Here is a 23,093-nt window from a genome sequence, read left to right on the forward strand (position 1 = left end):
GAAGTTTTTCTTTTATTATAATTTCCACTTCACTTGAATATACATAAAGAGATACAGAAATATTGAAACATACATTTATACTAATACATCACTTAATAATCTACACTACATTATTTAGGAAAAAACGTAAAAAAAATTTTTTTAAATACCATGAATCTTAGCTGCAACTTTCCCAATAAAGGCCTTTTCAGAAAATACAAACAACAATGGAGGGCATCAGAAAAGTAAAAGTTTTAAAAGGAGCCGAGGCATTTTTACCATAAAAGCATAAATTAAACAAAAACTTACTACATGTTGCTGGACTTTAATACACAGCGGGTATTCAGATAAATTCAAATTCAAAAATACTCTCTTGATCCCAAAGGGAAATTAAATATTGTTGTAGATCATTAAATCAGATTTTTCAGAGTTATTGTAGGTGGTGATGTCTGCTGGCAGGAAAGATCTCTTGTAGCAGTCTGTATTACAGTGAATCTGAGAAAGCCTCTGACTGAAGAGACTCTGTTTAGTCTCACGAAGAGGACGATTAAGATTAACCTGAAATCTTTAGAAATGTCTATCTCATCAAAATGTTTTTAACCCTAGTGTATAAAATCAGTATCAGGAGACAGAATTACAGTATTTTACATGGATACACTGTACACGTTTTCTACTGGTTCCAGTTTAGATTCCTCTGTCCCACCACAGATCACGTGTCTTTTTGTTTGTCAAAACTCACATATGGGTTCACAACACACTCCAGTCCGGTTTTAAGAGTACTGATGGACTTAGTGCTTTCCGAGTTTCCCTTCGCATTGGCGCCGCCTGGTCCGACTCGGGTTGTCTTGTAGTAGTAGATGAACAGGAAGAACCCTGGCAGACACAAAGACAGGAGGATTCCCACTAAATAAAAATATTAAGATGATAATGATACCTTTTATGTATAACCACCTTTTTAAGACAAGTAGGCTAGCTCGGTAGGACTAAAAATATTGCATTTAATTGTTACAAAATTTGTCCACTTGATAAAGGGAGAAATCAGAAAAATATAAAGAAGGATTAAATTGTATAAAGCTCAGCAACATTATTTTCCAATTTCTGTTTTTCTTTCAACTCCAACTTGCCGATTCTGATCTTCTGTAGGCAACACAAGGAAACCTTTTTAATTTTAATAGAAAAAAAGATATTTCCAGATCATTCCCATTTATGCTTCCTTGCATAAATCCCTAACTTTAGCAGCTTTACTAAATTCATAGCCTTTTATACATTTTATATGGATTTATTCAGCAGGTGAAAAGTAATACAGACCCAAACAAACTGTAGTGAAACAAGTACAAATATTGTTGATATTTCACCATTTTTTATTTCATCCATGCTACCTCTAAAAATCAGTAGTTTTGAATCTTTGGTTGTCAAATCCATTTTATGCTTCACATTCTAAATGGAAACATTCAGAGCAAACATGAGTTTCCAATTCAACATTCATTACATCTTCTGTAAATATGACTGCAGTATTAGCAAATACAGCTTCCCCTTTATGTCTTGATAATTTATTAAAACGTTATCAAGTCCACAAATACGATTAAAAACTACAGTGGAATATATTAAATGCTTTTAGCTTTTTCCTATAGTTTAGAAAATATTTCTTTCTCCATCACATTTTTAAAGATATGAAGCAGCTCCAAATTCACTAACATGGGATTATTTAAAGATTCTCCACATTTATTTGTGTTATGCAGTTAATTTCAATCATTTTTCAGCATTATATTATTGCTGGACAATAAATCAGTAACAGTATTGGGTGATAGATACGTGATCAATATCAATAGATAGTACATCTGATATAATATTTAATAATTTCCCTGAACTCCGATCCGATGTCACGCAGCACTCTGGGGGACTTAGGCAAAGGAAAGGCCAAGGCTGGTTGCAACTTGCTCACTCATTCTATGGTTACCTAGCAACAACTTGTTAAGTAACTTGTGGTTACCTAGCAACAACCTGTTGAGTAACTGCCACAGCAGCAGTTTAAGTTCTTGCCACTTTGCCTCATAGCTGCTTACATAAAAACGTTGAGTGGGAACTGAATAAAACAGGAAACGTCACACCACCAGTTATGTAATATGTCAAACATTTAAAACAAAAAAACTAATGAATAATTATTGATATCGACTGGTATGAAACGCCAGCTGGTTACAAATGAAAATATCTTTCTCCAGCACATTTTGAAGGTATGAAACAACTTGGAGCTCGGGAACATTTGCAATAGTTTTCCTGAGATCTCATGCAGTTAATTTTCAAATTGTTATGCAATATTTAGCACACACTCAATCATTCTGAGTACATTATTAATATTTCTATTTTAAATCTTAAAGTTTCTTTAAGTCCTAACTTTTTGAAGTGTGAAGTGAGTTTGTTTTACCTGTGAACATAAAACAGTGCAATGGTTAAAATTCCCATTTTAAAGTTGAAATTCAACATTGAAGACATACTTACACCTACACACATTTTACACCTTTTCTACCATACAAAAACGGCAGAATCTACCGTTTTTATGTGTTAAAAATGTTACATTTTATTTTCTAAATAGAAATTAGTGAATACCTTGAAATGAGTTGAGGATTGTGAAAATGTAGGTGCCTATCATCCGGAAGGAGCCGTAGGCGAAGAAGGCGAAGCCCCACGTGACGCCCAGCTGGCAGCACAGACCCAGAATGATCACTATTTTCCTGCCGGTTCCTGTTTCCTGTTGGTTCGCTGCTTTGCTTCTCTTGAGACAAAAGAGCCAGGACAACGTGATGATGACTGTGGTGAAGGTGAAGAGGAAGACCACCGCATAGAAGCCAACGTTGACGATGTAATGGATGTTGTTGTCGTTGATCCAGCACCTGTGAAAGGTAAGATTAATCAGTTTGACACAACGGAAATGTAAATAAGACTGCATGTCATTCAAAGATGTTTTTAGTCTCACATTGCCACGTCGTTCTCAGGATTATCAGTGTGGATGACCTGTTTCCCGTATTTTTTCAGGCTGCCGATAATAATCACCGCTATGCTCGGTAGAACTGGAAAAGAAGTCGCATATAAAAATTAAGCAGCCAAATTCATCTAATAAAATTTTGTATTTATCTGTTTTATAAATAATCTCAAATTGTGACAAAGTGCTATATAATGATCCTACTGTTTTCCAGAAACTTTGATGGATCTTTCAATAAATTTACCAAGTACTTTCCACCAACCTTTCTGAAACTTACCAAGAATTTTAATGGGATTTTTATAAAACTTTACAAATATTGACCTTAAACTTGCCAGGTACTTTTTAGGATATAGCAAAGAACTCCAATTTGGACTTATTTGTTGTGATTCCCTAAACACAATTGAAAAATTTAGCCTGCCAAATTGATTCAGATGGAAAATATTTAATATTTATCTTTTAATAACGTTTTTAGCTTTCTTTTTGATTTCATAGTAAGTAGAATCACAGAAGTCCATCAAGTTAAAATCAGCCAAAAAAGCTGCAACTTATTGACTTACTAAACTAATAAAAACTCAATACAACAAAGGTTTTCAAAGAGAATAAGTAAGAGTAGACAAAGTAATTTAAAAATAGTAATAACTCTGTTTTGGTGAACCTTGACCTCTTTCAACATAAAGATTTTGGGCCATATGATAAAAAGTTTGGCGTTTGCTCCAATTGTCATGAAGGTAACTGGTAAGTTTAATGGCAGATGAAGGAAAGCACCTGGTAGATTTAATCAAAGTTTAATGAAAATATTCCGAATCCATAAATGTTCTAGGAACGTAAAATGAAAAATAGTTCCTGTAATTTGTAGAAGAGAGCCAGGTAAGTCCTGAGTCAGCTCCAGAAAGTTCAGGCTTTGTTATCGTAGGATGAACTCACTCCAGGTGATGACAGAAACTTTGACTAGGTAGCGCTTTATTGCGATATTCCCTCCTGTGTACAGCTGCAGACAGAGGTGGAAGCCTTGTGCAGCAAACCAGCTGAAAGTGGCCAACATGGAGTAATGCATCACCGCTGCCATTATCTCACAACCCACATCACTGTTCAGCTTTGCCACAAAGTGATTGACGACGAAGGTCAAATTTAGCAGGAACAAGGAGCAAACCAGGTGGATGAGGATCTGTGTGGAAGGGCTGGCCTTCGTCTTCCTGTGAGGACAGAATAATTAACAAACAAAAGAACAAGAGAGTGGTTAAACTCCTGATAAACAAATGTAAATTCCCTCCAAATTAATTAATATCGTGTTGAAAAGGTTGTCCCTTGATGTCCAAATGATTTGAAAGGGACTCAACAAGTCTTCACTTCACAAATCCTGTTACAGATGTTTTTAGATAAAATCTGAACCACTTCAATTCTGGTCTATAAAAGACAAAATGAAAGTTGATTTTTGTTTAATTTGCACTTCATTTGTTTAAGTTGTGAATGACTTTGTGATAGTTTGATCTGGACAACATCAGTCTGACTTAAGTAAATTTGGTTTTAGATGCCGTCACTTCGGCTTTGGACCAGCTGAACAAAGTCTGAATTTGGAAGGTATGAAACTAGCCAGAGTTTTTGTTTTAGCTTTGGATAATATTAACAGACTAAACTAAACCAAACTTTCTACTGTCTTGGCTTTGGTTAAATACTGGATTGCTTCAGTATTAACATCCAGTGCTTTCTAAAGCACTGGATGTTAAAAAATATATTAGAATTTTTTTTTTAACATTACCAATCGAGAAGCTTCAACATTTTTCCATGTGTACACACCAAAAAAATAAAAAAGCTTCAATGAGGTTATAACTGAGACTGTTTCATAAAATTGTTATTGTTTCATAAAAAAATTAAATGCTAAGTACTTGAAATACATTTTTAAATAATGTAACAAACATTTGTTTGTTTATATTCTTAGTCAGGCATAAAAGAGACAACAAAAAAAATTGCAGTAAAGAAAATCTAGTATTTTAATATTACATTCAGTTACGATGGACATTTATCACCAGAAAGCCAATAAGACTAATGAAATGAAAATTTTGGTGTAATTATGTTCGTAAATGGGACAAGAATTTATAACGTTACTTCTAAAAAAAAAAAAACATTCTTAAAACCTTAAGAATAACATATGGCATTATTAATTATCTTAAATTGATTGTTTTAATTGCTTTCAATATGTGATGACCATTTTTGACCTGAATTATTTCAAACAAAGTTTACTTTAAATGCAAAAAATGTTTGGGATTTTTTTCTTTATAAAATATAAGTGCATACAGAAGCAGTTACCAGTAACTGTAAACATTCCTGAAAACGGGACAGAGTTATAAAGAAGAAAGTTGGTATATTTGCATGATGTGCTGCTGCTGTCTGTGGTGCATATGGGAGTTTTCCATTGGACTCCAACAACAAAGCCACTATTCAACATTTCCATGCGGCTGCTGTAAAAAAGTCCGACTAGAACTCACTACAGTGTTTTGCTGACCTGGATGTCCGACTTATTTACATAAACTTTCCGTAAATCAACCACAACGAAACAGCATCACCATTCAGCCAAATTCAAGGAATTTGCCAGAATACTCTGATGGGGAAGCGTACCGAGATCATTATGGGTAAATATTGAAGTTTCGGGTTAAAGACAATATGAGAAAATACAAAATGGAGTTTTGAATGATTTCATTTGTAATTAGATAAATATTACCCAAATGAAAATGGTATATCTAGAAAGCAAATCACCCTAATTCTTTGACATTAGGGTGCTAGCTACCTAGCTAGCCTACCTAACTTCAATTCTGCTAGCTAGAAAAAGCTAGCTAGCAAGCTTTCTCTTCTTTTTAGTTGTTTTTATAAATGCATATCTTGCATTTTCATTGTAAATATCTACAAACAAAACTGTTTCTGATTCCTACCTTATCAGGCAGTACATGAAGAGGATTATGCCGAGGAAGAAAATGGACAAGCCGCACCCAGCCTGCGTGATGATGGTGAGGATGTTCAGGTCAGAGCTGGAGATGGTTTCGTTTATGGGAGTCTGTAAGAAGCAAAAATCAAACAAACAAAAATAAAACAGCATTGCCATTTTAGAGCATGATTTAGAAATGTTACAGGGATGATTTGTGTTATGACAACAAAAAGGAATTACTGTTTGGTGAGATGGTAACGATCATACAGAAACAACGGAGCGTTTCGGTCAAGATATTTACGATTGATTGATGAATAAAATATAAAATATAAAAATGTACCAGTAAGACAGCAAAAAACGTCAAATGCGAACATTCACATCTGATGTTTTTTCCATCGATTATAGTTTCACATCCTTCAGAAGTCCAGTTGGGTTTTCCTCCTGTAAGACATGGAGCTACTACGGTTAGTAGAATAAAAATAGATATTACAAATACAGAATTTTAAATTTGTTAAAGTCATTTTTACATTATCTTATCAAACGTAGTACTTTTATACAATTTGTAATGGGATGCCTATAAATGTGCACACTATTAATGATTTAAATCAAGGTTTTGAGTTTGTTTCTGTGCAACTGACTGGAAAGCACTTAAGATATTCCGTTTTCTTTATTTGTCATGTGTTAAAGAGAGTTTTGTTTCAGAAATTACAAATGCTAATAAAATGTTTCTTTATGGAGGGGAAGAAAGATCAGCAGCAAATTGGTTTTATGCAGTAAAATGATGAAATTTCAGGTTTTCAATACTTTTGCAAACTTTTATTCAAAAAATAATGAATTATTGCTATGTTGTTAGCCGCTGCTACTTACAGATTATCCTGAATCTGTCAGGATAATTTACATTTCATATGTAAACTTGTAGTAGGAAATTACCTTCACCGTTCCATGAGCTGCAGTTTGGATAAAACTTTCCCTGAAAGTAAAAGAGAGCAACACTAAACACGTCTGTTGGGACAATCGGAGGGAATATAAAAAAATGCAAGAGATAATTAATTAAAGAAAAATATTGTAATAAAAACTCACAAATTCTACATTCTTGAAATTGATGTTTATTGTGTCGGTGAGATTCTTGATCGCAGCTCCCATCTCAACTGCGACAACCTCATCATAAAGAACAGTACTGTTCATCTCATCCTGGAGATAAAATAGTGGCATTAACAACAAATGTTAACACATATTTAAAGCTGCATTATGTAACTTTTATATTAAAAATATGTTTTTTACATATTTGTTGAAACTGTCACCAGACATCCATCTCCTCCACTTCCTCCTTCAGTTATTTAGCTGTCTCAAGAAATGCACCAAAAACAACCAATCAGAACCAGGAGGAGGGTCCTAGTGCTGTCAATCAATCTCATGTACTCACTGCTAAATTTTCTAATGGTGGAGAAACAATTCAATGTTACAGAAAAACTCTTTATTTGCCATTATTGTTGGCCATGCTAACTAAAATTAGCATGGTGGTCGTCTCTGCTAGCTGCAGCGTAGACAATGTGGCCATGATTGGCAGCGCTAAGGCCCGCCTCCTGGCTCTGATTGGTTGTTGCTAGTTAGCACTGGGAGAAGGCAGAGGAGCTTGATTGTCACTAGATAGGGACAGTTTCAACACATATGTAAAATATATGTATTTTTTGTAAAAGTTAAATTCTGCAGCTTTAAATGAAATGCAAAATGACAAAACATTGTCGGTTCCTTCTCCATACCTGAGTCAAGTTCAAAATCCGGAGAACAGCTGCGAACGGTAGAGAGGCGTTTGGACCGGAGGCCTTTACAAACGCTTCTTTAGACACGGAGACGGATCTCGAAAATGTTTCAAGACTTTTAGAGTCTTCTACAATCTGTAGGTAGAATAAAGGACCAGTTTTAGAGACTCCGTAAAACAATAGAGATTCAGGGGATTGAGATAAAATAGGCAGCTGGAAGTACAAAGTATTACTAAGATTACTTTAATGACAAAAGAAATCAGATTTTTTAATAATCAAATATGAGAAGGTCATTAGTTTAACACGTAATCAACATATAATCCTGCTCAATCTGACCATTGTCTGCAGAGTGAATGTAAGTTAAGTCAGAACATGTGACAGGGAAATAAAAGTGCTCACTTTCAGTTTTTCAGTTGGAGTCTTGTAAGCGAAGGAAACCTCATTCATTTCTGCAGGATCGGTTTTTCTCACTATCACTCCCTCGATTCCTTTCGCCACTGACAGCTCAGCTGAAGTCCCATTCATTTTGGAGATTAAGCTTTCCAAGCTATCCATAAACTTTCTGAAATATAAACAATAATATGACCGTAATCATGTGATATTATTCACCTAAAGATTCACAAATCTCATCAAGCTAAATGTATTTTGCTCTACTGTAAAAGCATAGAGTCGTATTTTTTATTTATTTAGCTGAACTAAAATAATACATGTTTTTAGTAGATCAACATGTATTGCCAGTTAAATTTTGATGTAACTGCAAGAAAGTCAAACATTTTCAAAAGGATTTATTTAATATCAAGCATGTCTTACGCAGCTTTGGATGCATCAACTTCTCCGGCACCACTTTCAAAAGCAGTATTATTAATTTTAATAATCTCATCAGGCTCTTTCACTGGATTGTCGCAGTTGACACACTTCGGGATATCTTGATTTAGCTGTATTATGTACTTGTCTGAGTATTCTGAAAGTCAATAAAGCAGAGTGAATAAGTTATCAGTTCATTCATAATTATAATCACAAATGTAAACAAACAATTATCACAAAAATAACAGTAGGCTACAGATTCCATGCATTTAACCTGTCAGTTTTTCCATGTAACAACAATATGTGAGCAATTTCCTGACAAATCATTATGGTGGCTCTTTTACACTGTAAAAAGAAATCAGTTGGACCAACATAGTCGAATTGGTAACAAGTAACCAAAGATCAGTTAGACAGGAAATGGTAGAGAGGGAAGACATGCAGCAAAGGTCATCAGGCTGGGAATTGAACCTGCGGCGGCCAGGTTGAAGTGCAAGGTCTCCTTATGTTCCTGTTCCTGGTGAAACTTGTGTCATGGCGTCAGACGTAAGTTCAATGCCGTGTTCGTATCCGATGTCCGATGTCATGACACAAGTTTCACCAGATCCAGTACCAACCTGGTTGGTACCGGTGCAGGGCTGAGGCACAACGCTCATAAGGAGACCTTAGTCTTCAACATGGCTGCCGCAGGTTCAATTCCCGGCCTGATGACCTTAACTGCACGTCTTCCCTCTTATTTACTGAGTTAAACCAACTTAATACATTAAGTGATTCAATTTATTTGAATTATTTGTTACCAATTGAAGCAATTCGATTTAGTTGGTTCTACTATATTATTTTATTAGTTTGAAAAGTTTGAAAAAGTAAAATACATGTTAAAACATTATTTTAAGTACAGTGGATAATTTAGGATATTTTAGTTCCTTAGTTTGGAACAACTTAAAAGTTTCTTTAACTTTCTGTAGAATTTAGTCAAAGAGATTTTTAATTATTTATTAGAAAAAATAAATTATTTGTGTAAGAGTGATTTCAATTTGTAATGTTAAACACGTTTAATGAATTAAGTTATAAAAACTTTGAGTTGGATAAAATCAGTGAATTGAGTTGGTCAGACATTGGATATGAAACTGGCCAACAGTTTCAACTGAATTAATCCCTTTCAGTTAATTTAAGTTAGTTAGATTTGTAACTTTTACTTTCATAACTGAACACAAAACAGTAAGTTGCCATCATTAAACCAAATGAATGAAGTGAGATTAACGTAAATAAGTCAATAAAACACTTTATAGAGTGTAATGTCAATTTAGCCGTATAACTTATTTTTTCAAGCCTTAATAAAAAAGTTGTGGTACGTTGACAACATGCTAGCTAATGTTAAAACAGCAAGATAAATGAGGGTAACCATGGTAACCAGTGAGCGATCAAAGGCCACGCAGAGGTCAAGTTGCTAACAAACAAATAATCCCTAACTAACCACTAATAACTATTTCAGTCATCACAAACTGGAGCCAATAATCAATAGAGATCAGATGTGGTGAAATAATAGATACACAGTAATTGAATTGTTTTTTTATCATACTTACGGCAGTTTTTGCAGGAGTTCTCATTATACGCATTCCCTGCTTTGCACACAGTGTTTGTAGTCATATTTCTATACGTGCACGAGTCTGATCCGTTCAGGCATTCATGAAAACCAAAAAGATTAAATTAGACATAAAATTTGACAGCAATGCTTTTACCTTAGATAACCTCTGATCAGCACCGACATGTATTGGGTAAGAAAAATTAAATTATTTACCAGTTGAATTTAAGCATCCCGTTCCGTTCATAACATGAATGACCACAGAGACTTTGATAAGATCTTTTGTAATGTACAGTGCAGAGTCTGACATGTTCACTTGTGGCCACGTTTTCCACAATTTTTCTGCAAGTTAAAATGAACTCATTTCAGTTTTTTACACTTATGATGTCAGCTTTATTATGAGTTATGATTTGCATGCATGAGATTTTAAACTCAGCTTACTGTGTTTTGTATGATTTTTCTGTAGGAATATCACACAGTTCTCCCCTCCTGTTAAAAGTAAAAACCTTTTTCTTTATTCAATACAAGTTAGTAAACATAAAAAATTATGAATCTGTTTAAAACTTTTACCAAATAATTTAAGGAAGTGAAATGGATACATTTCCATTCATTGTGATATTTTTATAAAACTTTACCATGCTGTACTTACCAGTTTCAGAAACAGTTGTGTTTATGACCCAATTCAAAATGTCAGTCTTAAGGCGACTTTTCAAACCTGGTGACACATTTCAAGATAAACAGATCAACCTCATGACCATTTATTGGAAAACAGAAAAAAGGCAAAGCAAAGATTTAATAATTGGTCATTAAATCCATCATCCCCAGTTCACTACATTGTTACAAAAATGTAACAAAAGCAGCAACAATTTAAATATAAACTTTAAGTATTAAAAAAGACAACATTATAAAAGACCAAATTAAATGCAGAGTGCTTAAAAATATTTAATATGTTGACAAAGTTCAAATTATGCATAAAATAAATTATATTTTAATAAATGCATTTATGATCTTACCAGAGTTCCCAGTGCTTTTGTTCAGATATAGCTTGAAAATATCTGTAACATTCTCAAGTACACTTTGCACAACTCCATCATTGGCTGTTTGGTTAAAAACAAAAACAGACAATTTAGGTTTAAAAAAAAAACAGCATCTGCACCTCAGCATCTCTGTTTAGCTGTGTTTGGTTTTCTCAATCATCATCTAACATTGTAGTATTCACAACAATTCCCAAAATAATGTAGAAATTAATTATTTTTGAGAAATAACTCATTTGCTGCTAGATGCCATAATCAGTCTGTCAAACTGTTATCTATTTTTGGTGGATTACATTGATACTCAAGCATTGATGGAAATAAATTGTATCTTTTGTGAATAGTTGCAAAGTTTTCTAAGATTTAATTTGACACTGATTATTTGTTATGTGTTTTGTGTAAACAGTTGTAGTTCGAATGGTTTCACAAGCTAAGAAGCAATCATCTAAAAAAGCCAGGTTTTGTAACAGTCCAAAAAATGATGAAAGACTTTCAGAGGATCTAAAGAGCTAGAGATTTCAGATTTTTACTGGAGCCCAATAATTTATTAGCCATTTGGATTCCCAAAACAAATGATAACCTCAGTAATAAAAGTTAATTAGACATTAAAAACATGTAACAAAAAAAACAACTGACAAGACACTGTAGCTTTAAGTTATAACAAATTATAGCTTAAAACGTAATACAGTAATAAAGACAACTTTGCAGATAAATATTCAGCATTGCATTAGTTTTCTTACCAGACTCCCATTGGGTCCTGTTTGTAAGTAGATCCATAAGAACTGGAACACTCGCATGTAGTAAGCTCAAAACTGAATGCACTTGAGTTTCAGTTTCTTTAATTAATCAGAAAAAAATATTAACATTAAGTCAACACACATTTTTGTAAGAGCTAAAACTTTTACTGATTAAATAATTCATTAGACACGGTTAAGTGAATTGTGAAAAATGAAACAACATTCCTTTGAAAAAGATCATTCTCTGACCAGAAAAGGAAAGAAGCCACAGCTCTAAGACAGGGTGAAGAAACCTTTCTTTTAAGGTATTATTGGCACTAATACTAATTCATTGGAAGATTGACAGGAAGAAGAACAGAACACAACACCTTGGGTTGGGAATCGAACCTGAGTTAGAGGGTTCTGTGGCTGTAGTTGCTCTGGTACTCTGAATGACTTTCTTTGAGAAACCTTCAACAAGACAACTTTGAATTATTACAAGAAGGTCGGAATGTGTTGAGATTTTTCATTGTACTATGTTAGAAATGCATCGGTTCCCATGGTAACCCTCTGTTAGCCTACCTGTGCTTGTAGAATCAAGAAGGTTTGCATTACAGAAAGCTACTGATATTGCATATCTGTGCTACAAATTATTTTTTTAAACTTCCATACACCAATGATATTATAATAATTTACTTAAATGTTCTTACCAACGCCTTTTCCGAGATCTTTCATCTTTTCCGGAGAAACTCCAAACTTATTTCCATTATTAGCTTATAAAGAGAGCACAAAAGAGTTTCAAGCTACAAATTACAATACAATGTACACTACTGAAACTTAAAGAACAGTATTTCTGCTTAGCAGGTAGTGAGAAACATTAGACTTTTTATGGCTCAACACAGCAATGAAATGTTTTAATACATTATAATACAACTCTATTACATTGTAGTAATGTTCTTACCAAAGAGTTTCTCATTGTTTTCCAATATGTTTACAACATTGTCTGATAATTGTTGCAGACCTGGTGGCAGTACATTAATGCCTGTTTTAATTTAAGAAAAGAAAAAAAATATGTTACACATGTTGCACCCTTAAACAGAACTTTTTTTTTAAAAAAACTCAAAGGTCTTCGCTTTTGTGCAACTTTATTAAAACAAAATCCACGGTTCGAGCATACAGCTGTGTAGTTTTCTCTCTCTTCCGTATATATATATATTTTGGTCATGAACTTACAACTCCCATTGTGTTCTTAAAGGGGTATTATCATGACAAAAATCTATGAACATTCTCACGTTATTAACATTTTCAGGGCTCTACACACAGAGAGACACTCAACCATCAACATTTGATTTGGGGCCATTCATTGGGAAACTAAAAGGAAAGTTAATTATTAATTAATTGTTTGATGTATCTTGGATTTATATATTTTGTCCAGTTTCAGCATATTTTCTTACTATTAGCTAAATGAGATACCAGTCCGGCCTACATGAATGTTTCTAAAAGGATTTGGAGATTTAGGTTGTATTAAAAAAGTTATCTGGATCGGCTGAACATTCACACATTGACTGAAAAACTCATGTCACACACTTTAACCCAAACATTACATAACTGTGTGTTATTCTCTTCATCTCATTAATTAACCATTAGTCAATTTAAACATTTTTAAAAGCAAACCAGACATGGTGGAAACACATGGAGCGTCTGTATTCTTCATATATTCACACACACATACACCCCACACACACACACACACACACACACACACACACACACACACACACCTCTCCTCTAAACAACACTGAAAAAGGAAAACAGGTGATCTGACTTAAAAAATAGTTAATTTGTTACAAGTAAACAAGTTGCAGTTTACTCCACAGAAAAAAGTGAGAGTATCTGTGTTGGTTTGAAATGCCAGTGACGTGCGTTTTAAATCTTACCAGAACAGTTAAATACAGTTTTACAGTGCATGACTCGTCTTACTGGTTAATGTGTCGTTGAGTTCCTTCAAGATCTGTTTAACAACTTCCGGTAATTCGTCCGGAATTGGTCCATTCTTGCCTGTGATAATTTGACAGGAAATAAAACAAAGTTTAGTTTTATTAAATAGCACATTTATTCTAACTTTTTGGTTCCAGTTTCTGTGATTAATGCAGTAAAAGCAAGTCTCTCCTGGCTGGCAGTAATATTTATATTATAGAGACCCAATTTGAGTATACAGGAGAGGATTTGGGAATTTTTTGGGGAAAAGAATTTTCTGTGAAAACAGTCAAAATTTTATGGTTCTAATCAAAATTCTGAGATTACAGTCAGAATTTTGCAAAAATGCCAGAATTCTAAGGTTAGTCAAAATTCTGAGTTTACGATCTGACGATTCTGTGAAAAAAGTCAGAATTTTGCGATAAACGACGTTGGAGTTTTTTTTTCTAGTTTGAATCAGATAGAGAATCTGTGGAGGAAGGTGAAGAGGAGGATGATGACGTATAAAACCCCCCACTCTGTCATTTTGCTTAATTGTAGTTGTCTTTCTTTTTTCTGTCAAAAAGCAGCATCATGAGGTAATGAACCATCAACAACTTTATCTTTAAAACCGTTTGGTTTCTGCAGTGCAGCTGCTGAATGTTCAAAATCCGATTTCTTTTACTTTACGTTATTCTGAAATCCTAATGCGATTGTTAGTGAACAAAAGGTTAACGCCAAACAAAGCTCTTAAAAGTGCTGCTCCTCTAACGAAGGAAGAGGAAACCGTTTTGGCCGGTAAAGTGTCGGATCTTTAACCGAGACAGATTGACAACAATGGATCAAAAAGCTTATATTTGGTGTTTTTGCTGCTAATGATATGAATGCACTCATATGACATCAAACAGGACGAACTTTGACCTCACCTGAGAGTTTAGCTGCGAAGTGTTTCGCCGCATTGATGATGCCGTAGAAGTTGTCAGCAACAACATAATTAATGTTTCCGTTGTCTAAGCAGTTTTTGATTTTATCAAATTGCTGAGAGCCAGGAAACACAGTCACTGCTGAAAGATTTTGTTGAGACAAGATATTAAAATGATGGCAAATTAATTACCTGCAACAACTACAATTCATATATTACATAAAAATATACATTTTAAACCATTAAATACAGTTTTAGATGCAGCAAATTTGTAACTTTTTAAAAAATTGTTTACTTACAAACAGGAAAAATGCACAAAAAGCCGACGAGGAAAACCTGAATTATCCAACTCTGCCGAGGCATGTTGTTTGAGTTTCAGTCTGGATTAAAGATCCGTTCTCAGCTGCAGGTGATTTAAACAGCACAGACAGACCCGTATAACTGTGATTAAAAATGTAATCAGTCGTCACCGTCAAAGGTTTTGGTTTTCTCTCGTTGCTGATCAGAGTCAAGCGACCAGAATCAGTCGATCCTTTTCGCCAAATGAAACTGCTAACAAAGTTTGCATAGTTACCAGCGTCAAATATTTTGGCTTGCAAATCCTGACATGGTCCACGTTTCATCAGCGGTGACTGTGCTGCTCTCATATACATGCAAAGCAGCAACAGGAAAAACATTTTTGTTTGAATAGCTCATTGATTCTTGAGACAAAAATCTTTCCTCCAAACAGAACTTTATTATTATTATTATTATTATTATTATTATTATTATTATTATTATTATTATTATTATTATTATTATTATTATTATTATTATTATTATTATTATTATTATTATTTATAATGATTGTGTGATATGCATAAGAAATGTCAAAACAGATATTAGGAAGTAAACACAACAGGTTACTTCTTAATCTTACAGACAAACTTTTATAACTTTATTTTATTTATTTATTTTTTTCAAAGTGAACTTGTAAGAAAACTACAAAAGCTTCATTTTCATTCTGATAGATTTAAGACACTATTTTACTAAAGACGGGATCAACAGTATTCCTCATTAAGACGTTATTGCATATCAGATACTCACAAAGTATTTTAAGTAAACATATTTTGAAGTAGTTGTACTTTTACTTGAGTTTAATTTCTGGATTCTCTATCCGCCTATAAGTAATGTTCATGTTAAGAAAGAATGAAATTCAAGAAACCAAAGTTCACTGAAAGGAAAAACTGAATAAATAAACAATAATTGTGACGGAGGAAACGCAGTTTGCTTCAATTCTGTTTCCTTTAAGATACAAACATTTGGATAACATCTAAAATCCACTGGAAAATAAATAAATATTTGGCTAATTTTTGTTCTGGTCCAGGAAAGTTGATTTTTTTTATTGAATTATTTAGATATTTGTGTTACTTTTTGTAAGAACCAAATCTCTTTCGGGTTCAGATGCTCTCAGTTATTCATATTACCTCTTTATTATTTCACATAAACTCAATTTTGTCAAATTAGTTCATTAACTCCCCACCTCTGCTGTCGGTTTCCAAAAACTCTGAGTTCACTAATATCTGTGCAATACTTCCTGTCCTGCTCCTTATTTCTGTATTTTATTTGTTTTTATTCTTCAGATTTTAACATAAACATTTAAGTCTAAAGTTGCTGTAAAAATATCAAATAGCAGCTTGTAAAAAGGAAAATATGAAAATATTGCTTACTATTTATTGTGATAAATATAAGTTACAGAGGATGTTTTTCCATCTTTCCAGCAGTTAAACTGGAACATAATGTTCTCCATCTCCCTTCTGTCAAACTTGAGATATTTATAGTTCAGCCTGAGAGATGAAAATGTTTTCTAAAATATATTTCCACTTCATTCTCCAGCTGTTCATCTGCATAAGGTCATTTAAATCCACCCTTACATTTGCACTTTGCTGTTTTGTTTTTGTTTGCCTGTATCTGTTTGTTTTCCAGGTAACAGTGATGGATTCACCATTTGGTTTGCATGTGTTTTATTTCGGACGGAGCTGCTTTGACCTGACAGGTCTGACAGAAGAACATCTGAACTATATTACCATGAATTTTCCTTCTGAGTAACATTGATATATTTTGATTTATGAGATGATTGATATCTCACATAGAGGCACAAAACAACTTTTGTCTTTAAAGAGCTGTGGCAAAAAAGAGAAACTCCATTTAATTTGATATTTCAAGCAAGACTGCAACTTTTATTTTTATATTTTGAGACAGAAATGGAGCTAAAAACTACAATACTTATGGACAGAAAAAACTCTTAATGTCATCTTATTTAATGAAGTTGTATTTACTGTCAAAAGGTGGTGATATTTAGATGAATGCACTCAAAACAACAAATTAAAACAATGATACTTCCACACTAAAGCCTAACAATCTTCACCAGCTTTCTGTAATAAGAGACAAGAAACTAAACTATTTCCTAATCCAATCTTGGTTTTAAAATACATTAGAAAAATATAAAAGTTAAATAGCTATTTTTAAAATGTATTTTATTGTGACAATTCTAGATAAGATATTTTATATTAAAGGTGATGCTGCAGTTATATTTGTGTTGGTAATACTTCAGAAAGAAGCTAACTCCTGCTCCAAAATCCTCCAGAAGCTTTTGCAAAGATAATATTTACATATTCTTAAGTAGATCTGTCAGATTTCCATTGTTTTCTGTTTTTGCCTCCTTTACAGGCCTGATTTGTACTATTGATTTTTATGAGGTAGTGTAAGCTTTTATTTGTGCAAAGGAGGAGTTTAACCCAATATAACATGTTTATTTTTGCTTTAAAAATCCTCCAAGAAATTAATAAATAAAAAACAATTCAGCCATCAAGTTTCCAAAAGGAAACTACATTCTTTATATATATTTTTAGTTTGGCTTTCATAAATTTGTATTAACTTCTGTAATTATACATTGCAGTTAAAGTTGGAATGAAATCTTTTTTACGTCTTAAGTATCTGTAAAAAATAAATAAACAGTAAGCTTTGTACTTTTTTTAGCAACAAAATTTATGTGTATGGTATTTTTAAACCCAGATCAAACCCAATTAATCTCTTAAGGCAGCTTTTAAATGTGTCTTTGCTCTAAAAAAATCTGATAAAATTTTTTACATTATTTGTTCAGCAGTCTATTTTTGACTCACTTATTAAATCCTGAGCTGTTGAAGCAAGAAAACGTCTTTTGCTAATTTTGGGTTCCGTTTCCGTGTCCTGGCCGCCAGGGGGCAGCAGAGCGCTTTTCTGACGCATGGTCCCGTGAAGTAGCGCAAGGCGGAAGTAGACACAGTCACCCTGCAGCTGCTCACAGAGGACTGAAAAACAATCCACTACTGAGGTAAAACATGTGCACATGTGTTTAACAAACGGAAGAAATGTACTTTGTGCAAATTAGAAATAGTTTTCGCTTTTTAAACAGAATTTGTTTGAAACGCTGTTTGTTGTTTTTACGACGTTTTGCTGGAGGTCAGTTTTAAGTGTTTGAGGACAATTTAAAAACAAACTCTCCATTTTTTGTCATTTTGTTGACTATAAATTTCATTGTAATCATTATTTGTGTACAATAGCATATAGAAATCAGACAGCGAATGTTAATTTTATTACATTCAGTGACGATTTTTATTTTGAAGTCAATTGGAGGGTCAAAAGTTAAATAACTCGGTTAACCATCATAACCAGAACTGATAACTGGAAGAATGTCTCCACCACTAAACCTGTCGCAATAAGCAGTTAATAACGTGGTAAATTAAAATGAGTCTAATGAGTCATATTTTTTGAAGGCTAATTTTGTTTACAGAGATTGACTAACCCATTTATTTATGGTTGGAGTTGTGTGGGTTTTTTATTTCCGTTTTATTTTGGATATTTAAAATGTCTTCCAGTTCCAGTGTTAATTGTTCCTTACAAAATTTAAGTTTACTGATATTTGAGAGGGTGAACTAGCATTATTATTCCATTAACATAATATTACTTGAAAATGTAATATAAACAACAATATTATCATTTATCGCAATAATTACTTTTACAGTTTATCAACCATGTTATAATATTGTTTCCAAATGGAAACGATTTCAGTGAGAAGTGGTTTGGGGTTGTTATTCTTCCACATTTTTATACCTTTAGCATGAATTTGTTTTGATTTTATGTTTTTTATTATTTACGTTTAACTGCGGTTGTTTTGTGCAGAATATGTCTGCAGGTTGTGTGCGGTGGCTTCTGGGCCACACAGTGAGAGCCGTGTGTGGCGGCGGCGGCAGGCCCGGCTACTGGACACCAGCTCTGAGATCAGCCAGACTCTGTGAAAGACACGGCATCGCCTCTTCATCCTGGAGACGATCTGCGTTCTCCACTGAGGTTCCTGAAGAAACACCGACTCCAGCAGCGAAGAAGAAGAAGAAGCAGGGTCCTCGCGCCAACGCCTCCATCAGCAGCGTCGGGCGGAAAATCCCTCACAAAGAGATCCAGGTGATCGATGAGGAGGGGGAGAAACTGGGGTTGATGCATCGCGCCGATGTGATCAGAATCCTGAACGAGAAGAATCTGAAGCTGGTGCTGGTGAGGGAAAACGAAGAGCCACCGCTGTACCAGCTGATGAGCGGGAAACAGATCCACGAGGAGCAGCTGAGACTTCGAGAGAAAAATAAGGCGAAAGCAGGTAGGAAATCAAAATCACTTTAAAATTATATGTTTTATCTGACAACTAAAAAATCTGTTACAGATAAAAATATAAAATAATTTAGATGGATGGATGGATGGAATAATTAAAAGGTGCAGTTACCTGTTTGTGTAGAAGTGCAGATTGCTAAGCTAACTCTTTGTTGAGGCATGATTTAATTTTCATTTGAACTGATTTTGCAGCTGCCATAAATCTGATTAACCTGGAATAAAACTCAGCTTTTCTTGCTGGATTTATCCTGATACTTCCATCTTCAGGTATCGCCATGATCTGCAGCGAGATTTCAGAGAATGAAAATGGTATAATTGTTCAAAGACGTCAGTCAGTAAATGAGCAACATCAACTTTTGAAACCGGGGATAAAATTAATGAATATAAGAAGCTGAAACAGCTGCACAGATATCTGGGAATTACCGGTATAAGTTTTATTTAAAAGTTAAAGTAATCTCCTTTATTTTCTAAATGTTAGGACTAGAGAGGGTTACAAGATTTTTCTCCTAACAAAAACATTTAGGTATGACTAAAATAATTTTTAAAAACATTTGTGGGCATCTGGTACAAAAAGAACAGGACCAAAAGAAACACCCTGGTAGAGGCAGTATCATGCTCTGGGCTCATATTTCTGCTGTTGGCTCTGAGTCAAAGTGGATAATAATTATTCAATCCAAATACAAGTCAGTTTTGACCCAGAAAGTTTAGAGTTTTTCTATAAAATGAGGAGAGATTTTATTTTTCAGCCTCCCTGTGAGTCCAAACGTGCATCCAAATAAACCAAAACACAACTTCAAGCAAACAAAGTGAAAGTTTTTGAATAGCCACAATTAAGAGCTAAATATGTTGGTTCAACTAAACGTGTTTGAACCAAAGATTTATACAAAGATGGCAAGGTAGAAAGAGCAGCTGTTACAAAGTCTTCCTAGTAATAAAACTACATTTAACATTTATTATACAAACAGATTGATGCAGTTTTTTTGGAACATTTTGCTCCTGTGAAAATAAAACATTCATATGAATGTTACTTCTGGTCCAAGTTTTTGTCATTTAGATTTTCCGCAAAGGCAGAAAACATAAAAATGATTTGATAAAATTTACTTTTACTCCAGATTTTCAACAGCTGGGTTGCAACTCATCATCTGTTTCACGCTCCTGTTATTCACCAAAAATGGTGACAAGTTAAGATCAGTGACGGTTTGACTAGAGTGAAAATGAGTGAGCGTACTGAAGGTTTTCTGACTCAGGTTTTCTCTGCAGGTCCCGTCCAGGTGAAGGAGCTCAACATCTCAGTCGGCATCGCGTCCCACGATCTGTCCACGAAGCTGAAACAGGTGGAGATCTGGCTGGAGAAGAAACATCACGTCAGGCTGACGCTGCGGGGAAAACGCAACCAGCAGAGTGATAACCTGGTGAGTTTTGCTCACAAATAATTAATATTTAAATCATCTTAAAAGTTTGGGTTTAATTTATTCACCTTTTTATTAGCAAATTGGTGTTTTTTTATTACTTATTGAATTTTTTTCTGAAGGATAATTTATTTTCCTTTTATCCTTTAAATTACAAATATTAGTTTTTATCTTCTTAAATGGATTATATCAGAAAAATATATTTAATATCAAACAAAGCAAGGATTTTATTAACATTTTGTAAATGAGCCTGATGGTGTAAATAGATGAATTGCCAGTTAAGAAAATGTTTTGTGACGCTTTCCAGCACTGTGAGTATTTTTGTTCTAGTTTCTACTGCAAACATCTTAGTTAACAAAACTAACTTAAAAGTAACGTTTCTTTTGTAACACATTTGTCTCATGTTACGAGTGAAATAATCTGCCAATGATCTGGAACTTTTTTTAATCGATATTTAGGAATGATTTATTTTAAAAAGCTCCTATCGTGCAGAAAAGTTACTTGTAACATTTTTGATAGAAACTGAACAAAAAATACTTGGTAAGATTTTGCATTTGTCAGTGAGACTGAGAGGTTGGACAATGAACTGTTGCTTTATTATTATTATTTTACTTCTTCATGGTTCTACTTAAGTAAATAAATTTTCACACATAATCTTCTTACTGCAGGCAGCTTGGGTAGCCAGTTACTACCCAACTCTGTCAAGGTCACTTCTGATAAGATCTAATGAAGTTTTTCTCTCTGCAGGACAAAACTCTGGAGGAAATGGTGGAGCAAATGACCATGATGACGGCCTTCGTCTCCAAGCCAAAGGTCACGCGAGAAGGTCAGGCGGCCATGTGCGTTCTCCGACCGCCGTCCGCCAAGGAGCTGGCGCAGAAAGCAAAGACCAGAGCTGAGGAGCTGCAACCTGATGCCAGTAAAACGCTTCCTGTTAGCAACACGGACACAAAGGAGGAAGTCGTGCAGCAGTGATGGGAGAGACGCTTTCACACGAACAAAACGGTGCCTGAATGTTACAGCAGCTTCACAGCGTTTAAGGTCATATTTATCAACGGAGGCAGCTGGGTTCTCATGTTGGGAGGTCAGCGAGTCTTAAAATGACAGAAAAATACTGGACTCAAGCAGAACAAACATGAAACGTTCACACAAGTCACATTAAGAAAGATGCCAGACCCACAAACCAGCTGACAAGATGACCTCACAGTAAGATAAATCCACTACACACACATGCAAAATAACTAGAAATAGACTCAAAATGACCTGAGAGTGGCTGAACTGAATCATGTTTCAGTAAACAGAGGCAGTAAGACGCTGCTGTAAGATGAGATGAGGATTACAGAGACGTGCAAGGACAAGAAGGGAGAGAATGAAGCAGCAACGTCGACACTCTGGCAGAATAAAAGCTGTAAAAGAGTTGATGGTGATGATGATGATGCTTTTTGAGAGAACATATTCCTGTAACCTAATAGCCTTGGGTGTGAGCACATGGGTATTTGGGTGAAAAAGCTCCAGGTTACTCATGGATCTTCATTTTTTCTAATTGTGATTGGCTTTTAAATGCTGGTTTTAGTTTTCCAAACTATGTGGGAATAAATGAAATGATTGCTAAAGGTTGAAGATGTAAAGAATGAGCAACGCCATCATCAGTGTGAATCTTTCTCTTTATTTTAAGATCGGTTTTGGTAAAAAATAAAAGCAAATTTGGCTTACAGATACATTCACTTGTCTCAGATAAATGTGTTTGCTCCACACTTTATCAACACTTCTCTCTCCCACTTTCTTCCATCATATTTTTTTAAAAAAGGGAGAACTTAAAATCATAAAAACCACCTTTAAGGCCCCAGAAAATTAAAGATCTTTCCTAGATTGTGTTAGAAAATGAGAACAAAAAGCATCTGAACTAGCGTGTGTTGAAATGTTTGTCAATAAGCCTCTAGTACTTTGTATGAGGAGAAGGGTTTAACGAAGTGATAGTCCAGGTTGCCGCAGTGAGGACACTGCTGGACGTTGCTGTACTCTGAGAAATACTGCATCCCGACTCGGACGTCCACCACCGGCTTGCCGCAGTGCTTACAGTTGAGCCGAGCCTGAGGACAAACAGAAAATGGACATACAGGTGAGCTAACACTGCTAGCAGATTTGTTTGTTTGTTTGCCAACAGTCTAGCTAAACAATTAGCCTGTTTAGCTTATTTGTAAACAGAGCGGATGCGCGCGCAACTCTACTGCAGCAAGACCCGAACCGCTGTTCTTACTGGTTGCCTTGGTTACCCACATTTATCTTGCCGTTTTAGCATTAGCTAGCATGTTGTCAACGTACTACAGCCGTTTATTACAGCACGATAAAATAGGCTATGCTAC

General features: G+C 34.5%; 3 protein-coding genes across 4 annotated transcripts in view; 1 reads left to right on the plus strand and 2 right to left on the minus strand.

The window, feature by feature from the left end:
- Positions 1-15,267, minus strand: LOC122824873 (adhesion G-protein coupled receptor G2-like). Of its 2 annotated transcripts, XM_044105715.1 has the most exons (24): positions 15,216-15,267; positions 14,941-15,044; positions 14,646-14,783; positions 13,744-13,821; positions 12,725-12,805; positions 12,474-12,536; positions 12,172-12,234; positions 11,788-11,883; positions 11,030-11,113; positions 10,666-10,731; positions 10,458-10,505; positions 10,233-10,358; positions 10,018-10,101; positions 8,444-8,594; positions 8,033-8,195; positions 7,634-7,768; positions 6,954-7,064; positions 6,804-6,843; positions 6,214-6,314; positions 5,881-6,002; positions 3,881-4,149; positions 2,951-3,044; positions 2,584-2,867; positions 1-852 (listed from the first exon to the last, which is right to left on the minus strand). In XM_044105715.1, exons 2-24 carry the CDS (start codon positions 15,002-15,004, stop codon positions 689-691), a joined length of 2,625 nt encoding a protein of 874 aa, XP_043961650.1. In that variant the 5' UTR covers positions 15,005-15,044; positions 15,216-15,267; the 3' UTR covers positions 1-688. The 2 variants fall into 2 exon arrangements, with proteins under 2 accessions (XP_043961650.1, XP_043961651.1); XM_044105716.1 differs by lacking the exons at positions 12,474-12,536; positions 12,725-12,805; positions 13,744-13,821; ... (1 more) ...; positions 14,941-15,044; positions 15,216-15,267 and having other exon boundaries at positions 12,153-12,207.
- mtif3 (mitochondrial translational initiation factor 3) lies at positions 5,882-22,450 on the plus strand. Its single transcript, XM_044105719.1, has 5 exons — positions 5,882-5,955; positions 17,881-17,993; positions 18,842-19,310; positions 20,582-20,733; positions 21,478-22,450. Exons 3-5 carry the CDS (start codon positions 18,845-18,847, stop codon positions 21,703-21,705), a joined length of 846 nt encoding a protein of 281 aa, XP_043961654.1. The 5' UTR covers positions 5,882-5,955; positions 17,881-17,993; positions 18,842-18,844; the 3' UTR covers positions 21,706-22,450.
- Positions 22,377-23,093, minus strand: part of heca (hdc homolog, cell cycle regulator) — a 15,096-nt gene continuing 14,379 nt past the window's right edge. Inside the window, exon 5 of the mRNA XM_044105718.1 lies at positions 22,377-22,820. Within this exon, the coding sequence (XP_043961653.1) occupies positions 22,656-22,820 (165 nt within the window). The 3' untranslated portion in view covers positions 22,377-22,655. The remainder of the gene's footprint in view (positions 22,821-23,093) is intronic.

This window comes from Gambusia affinis, linkage group LG22 (assembly GCF_019740435.1).
Source record: "Gambusia affinis linkage group LG22, SWU_Gaff_1.0, whole genome shotgun sequence".
Lineage (NCBI taxonomy): Eukaryota > Metazoa > Chordata > Actinopteri > Cyprinodontiformes > Poeciliidae > Gambusia > Gambusia affinis.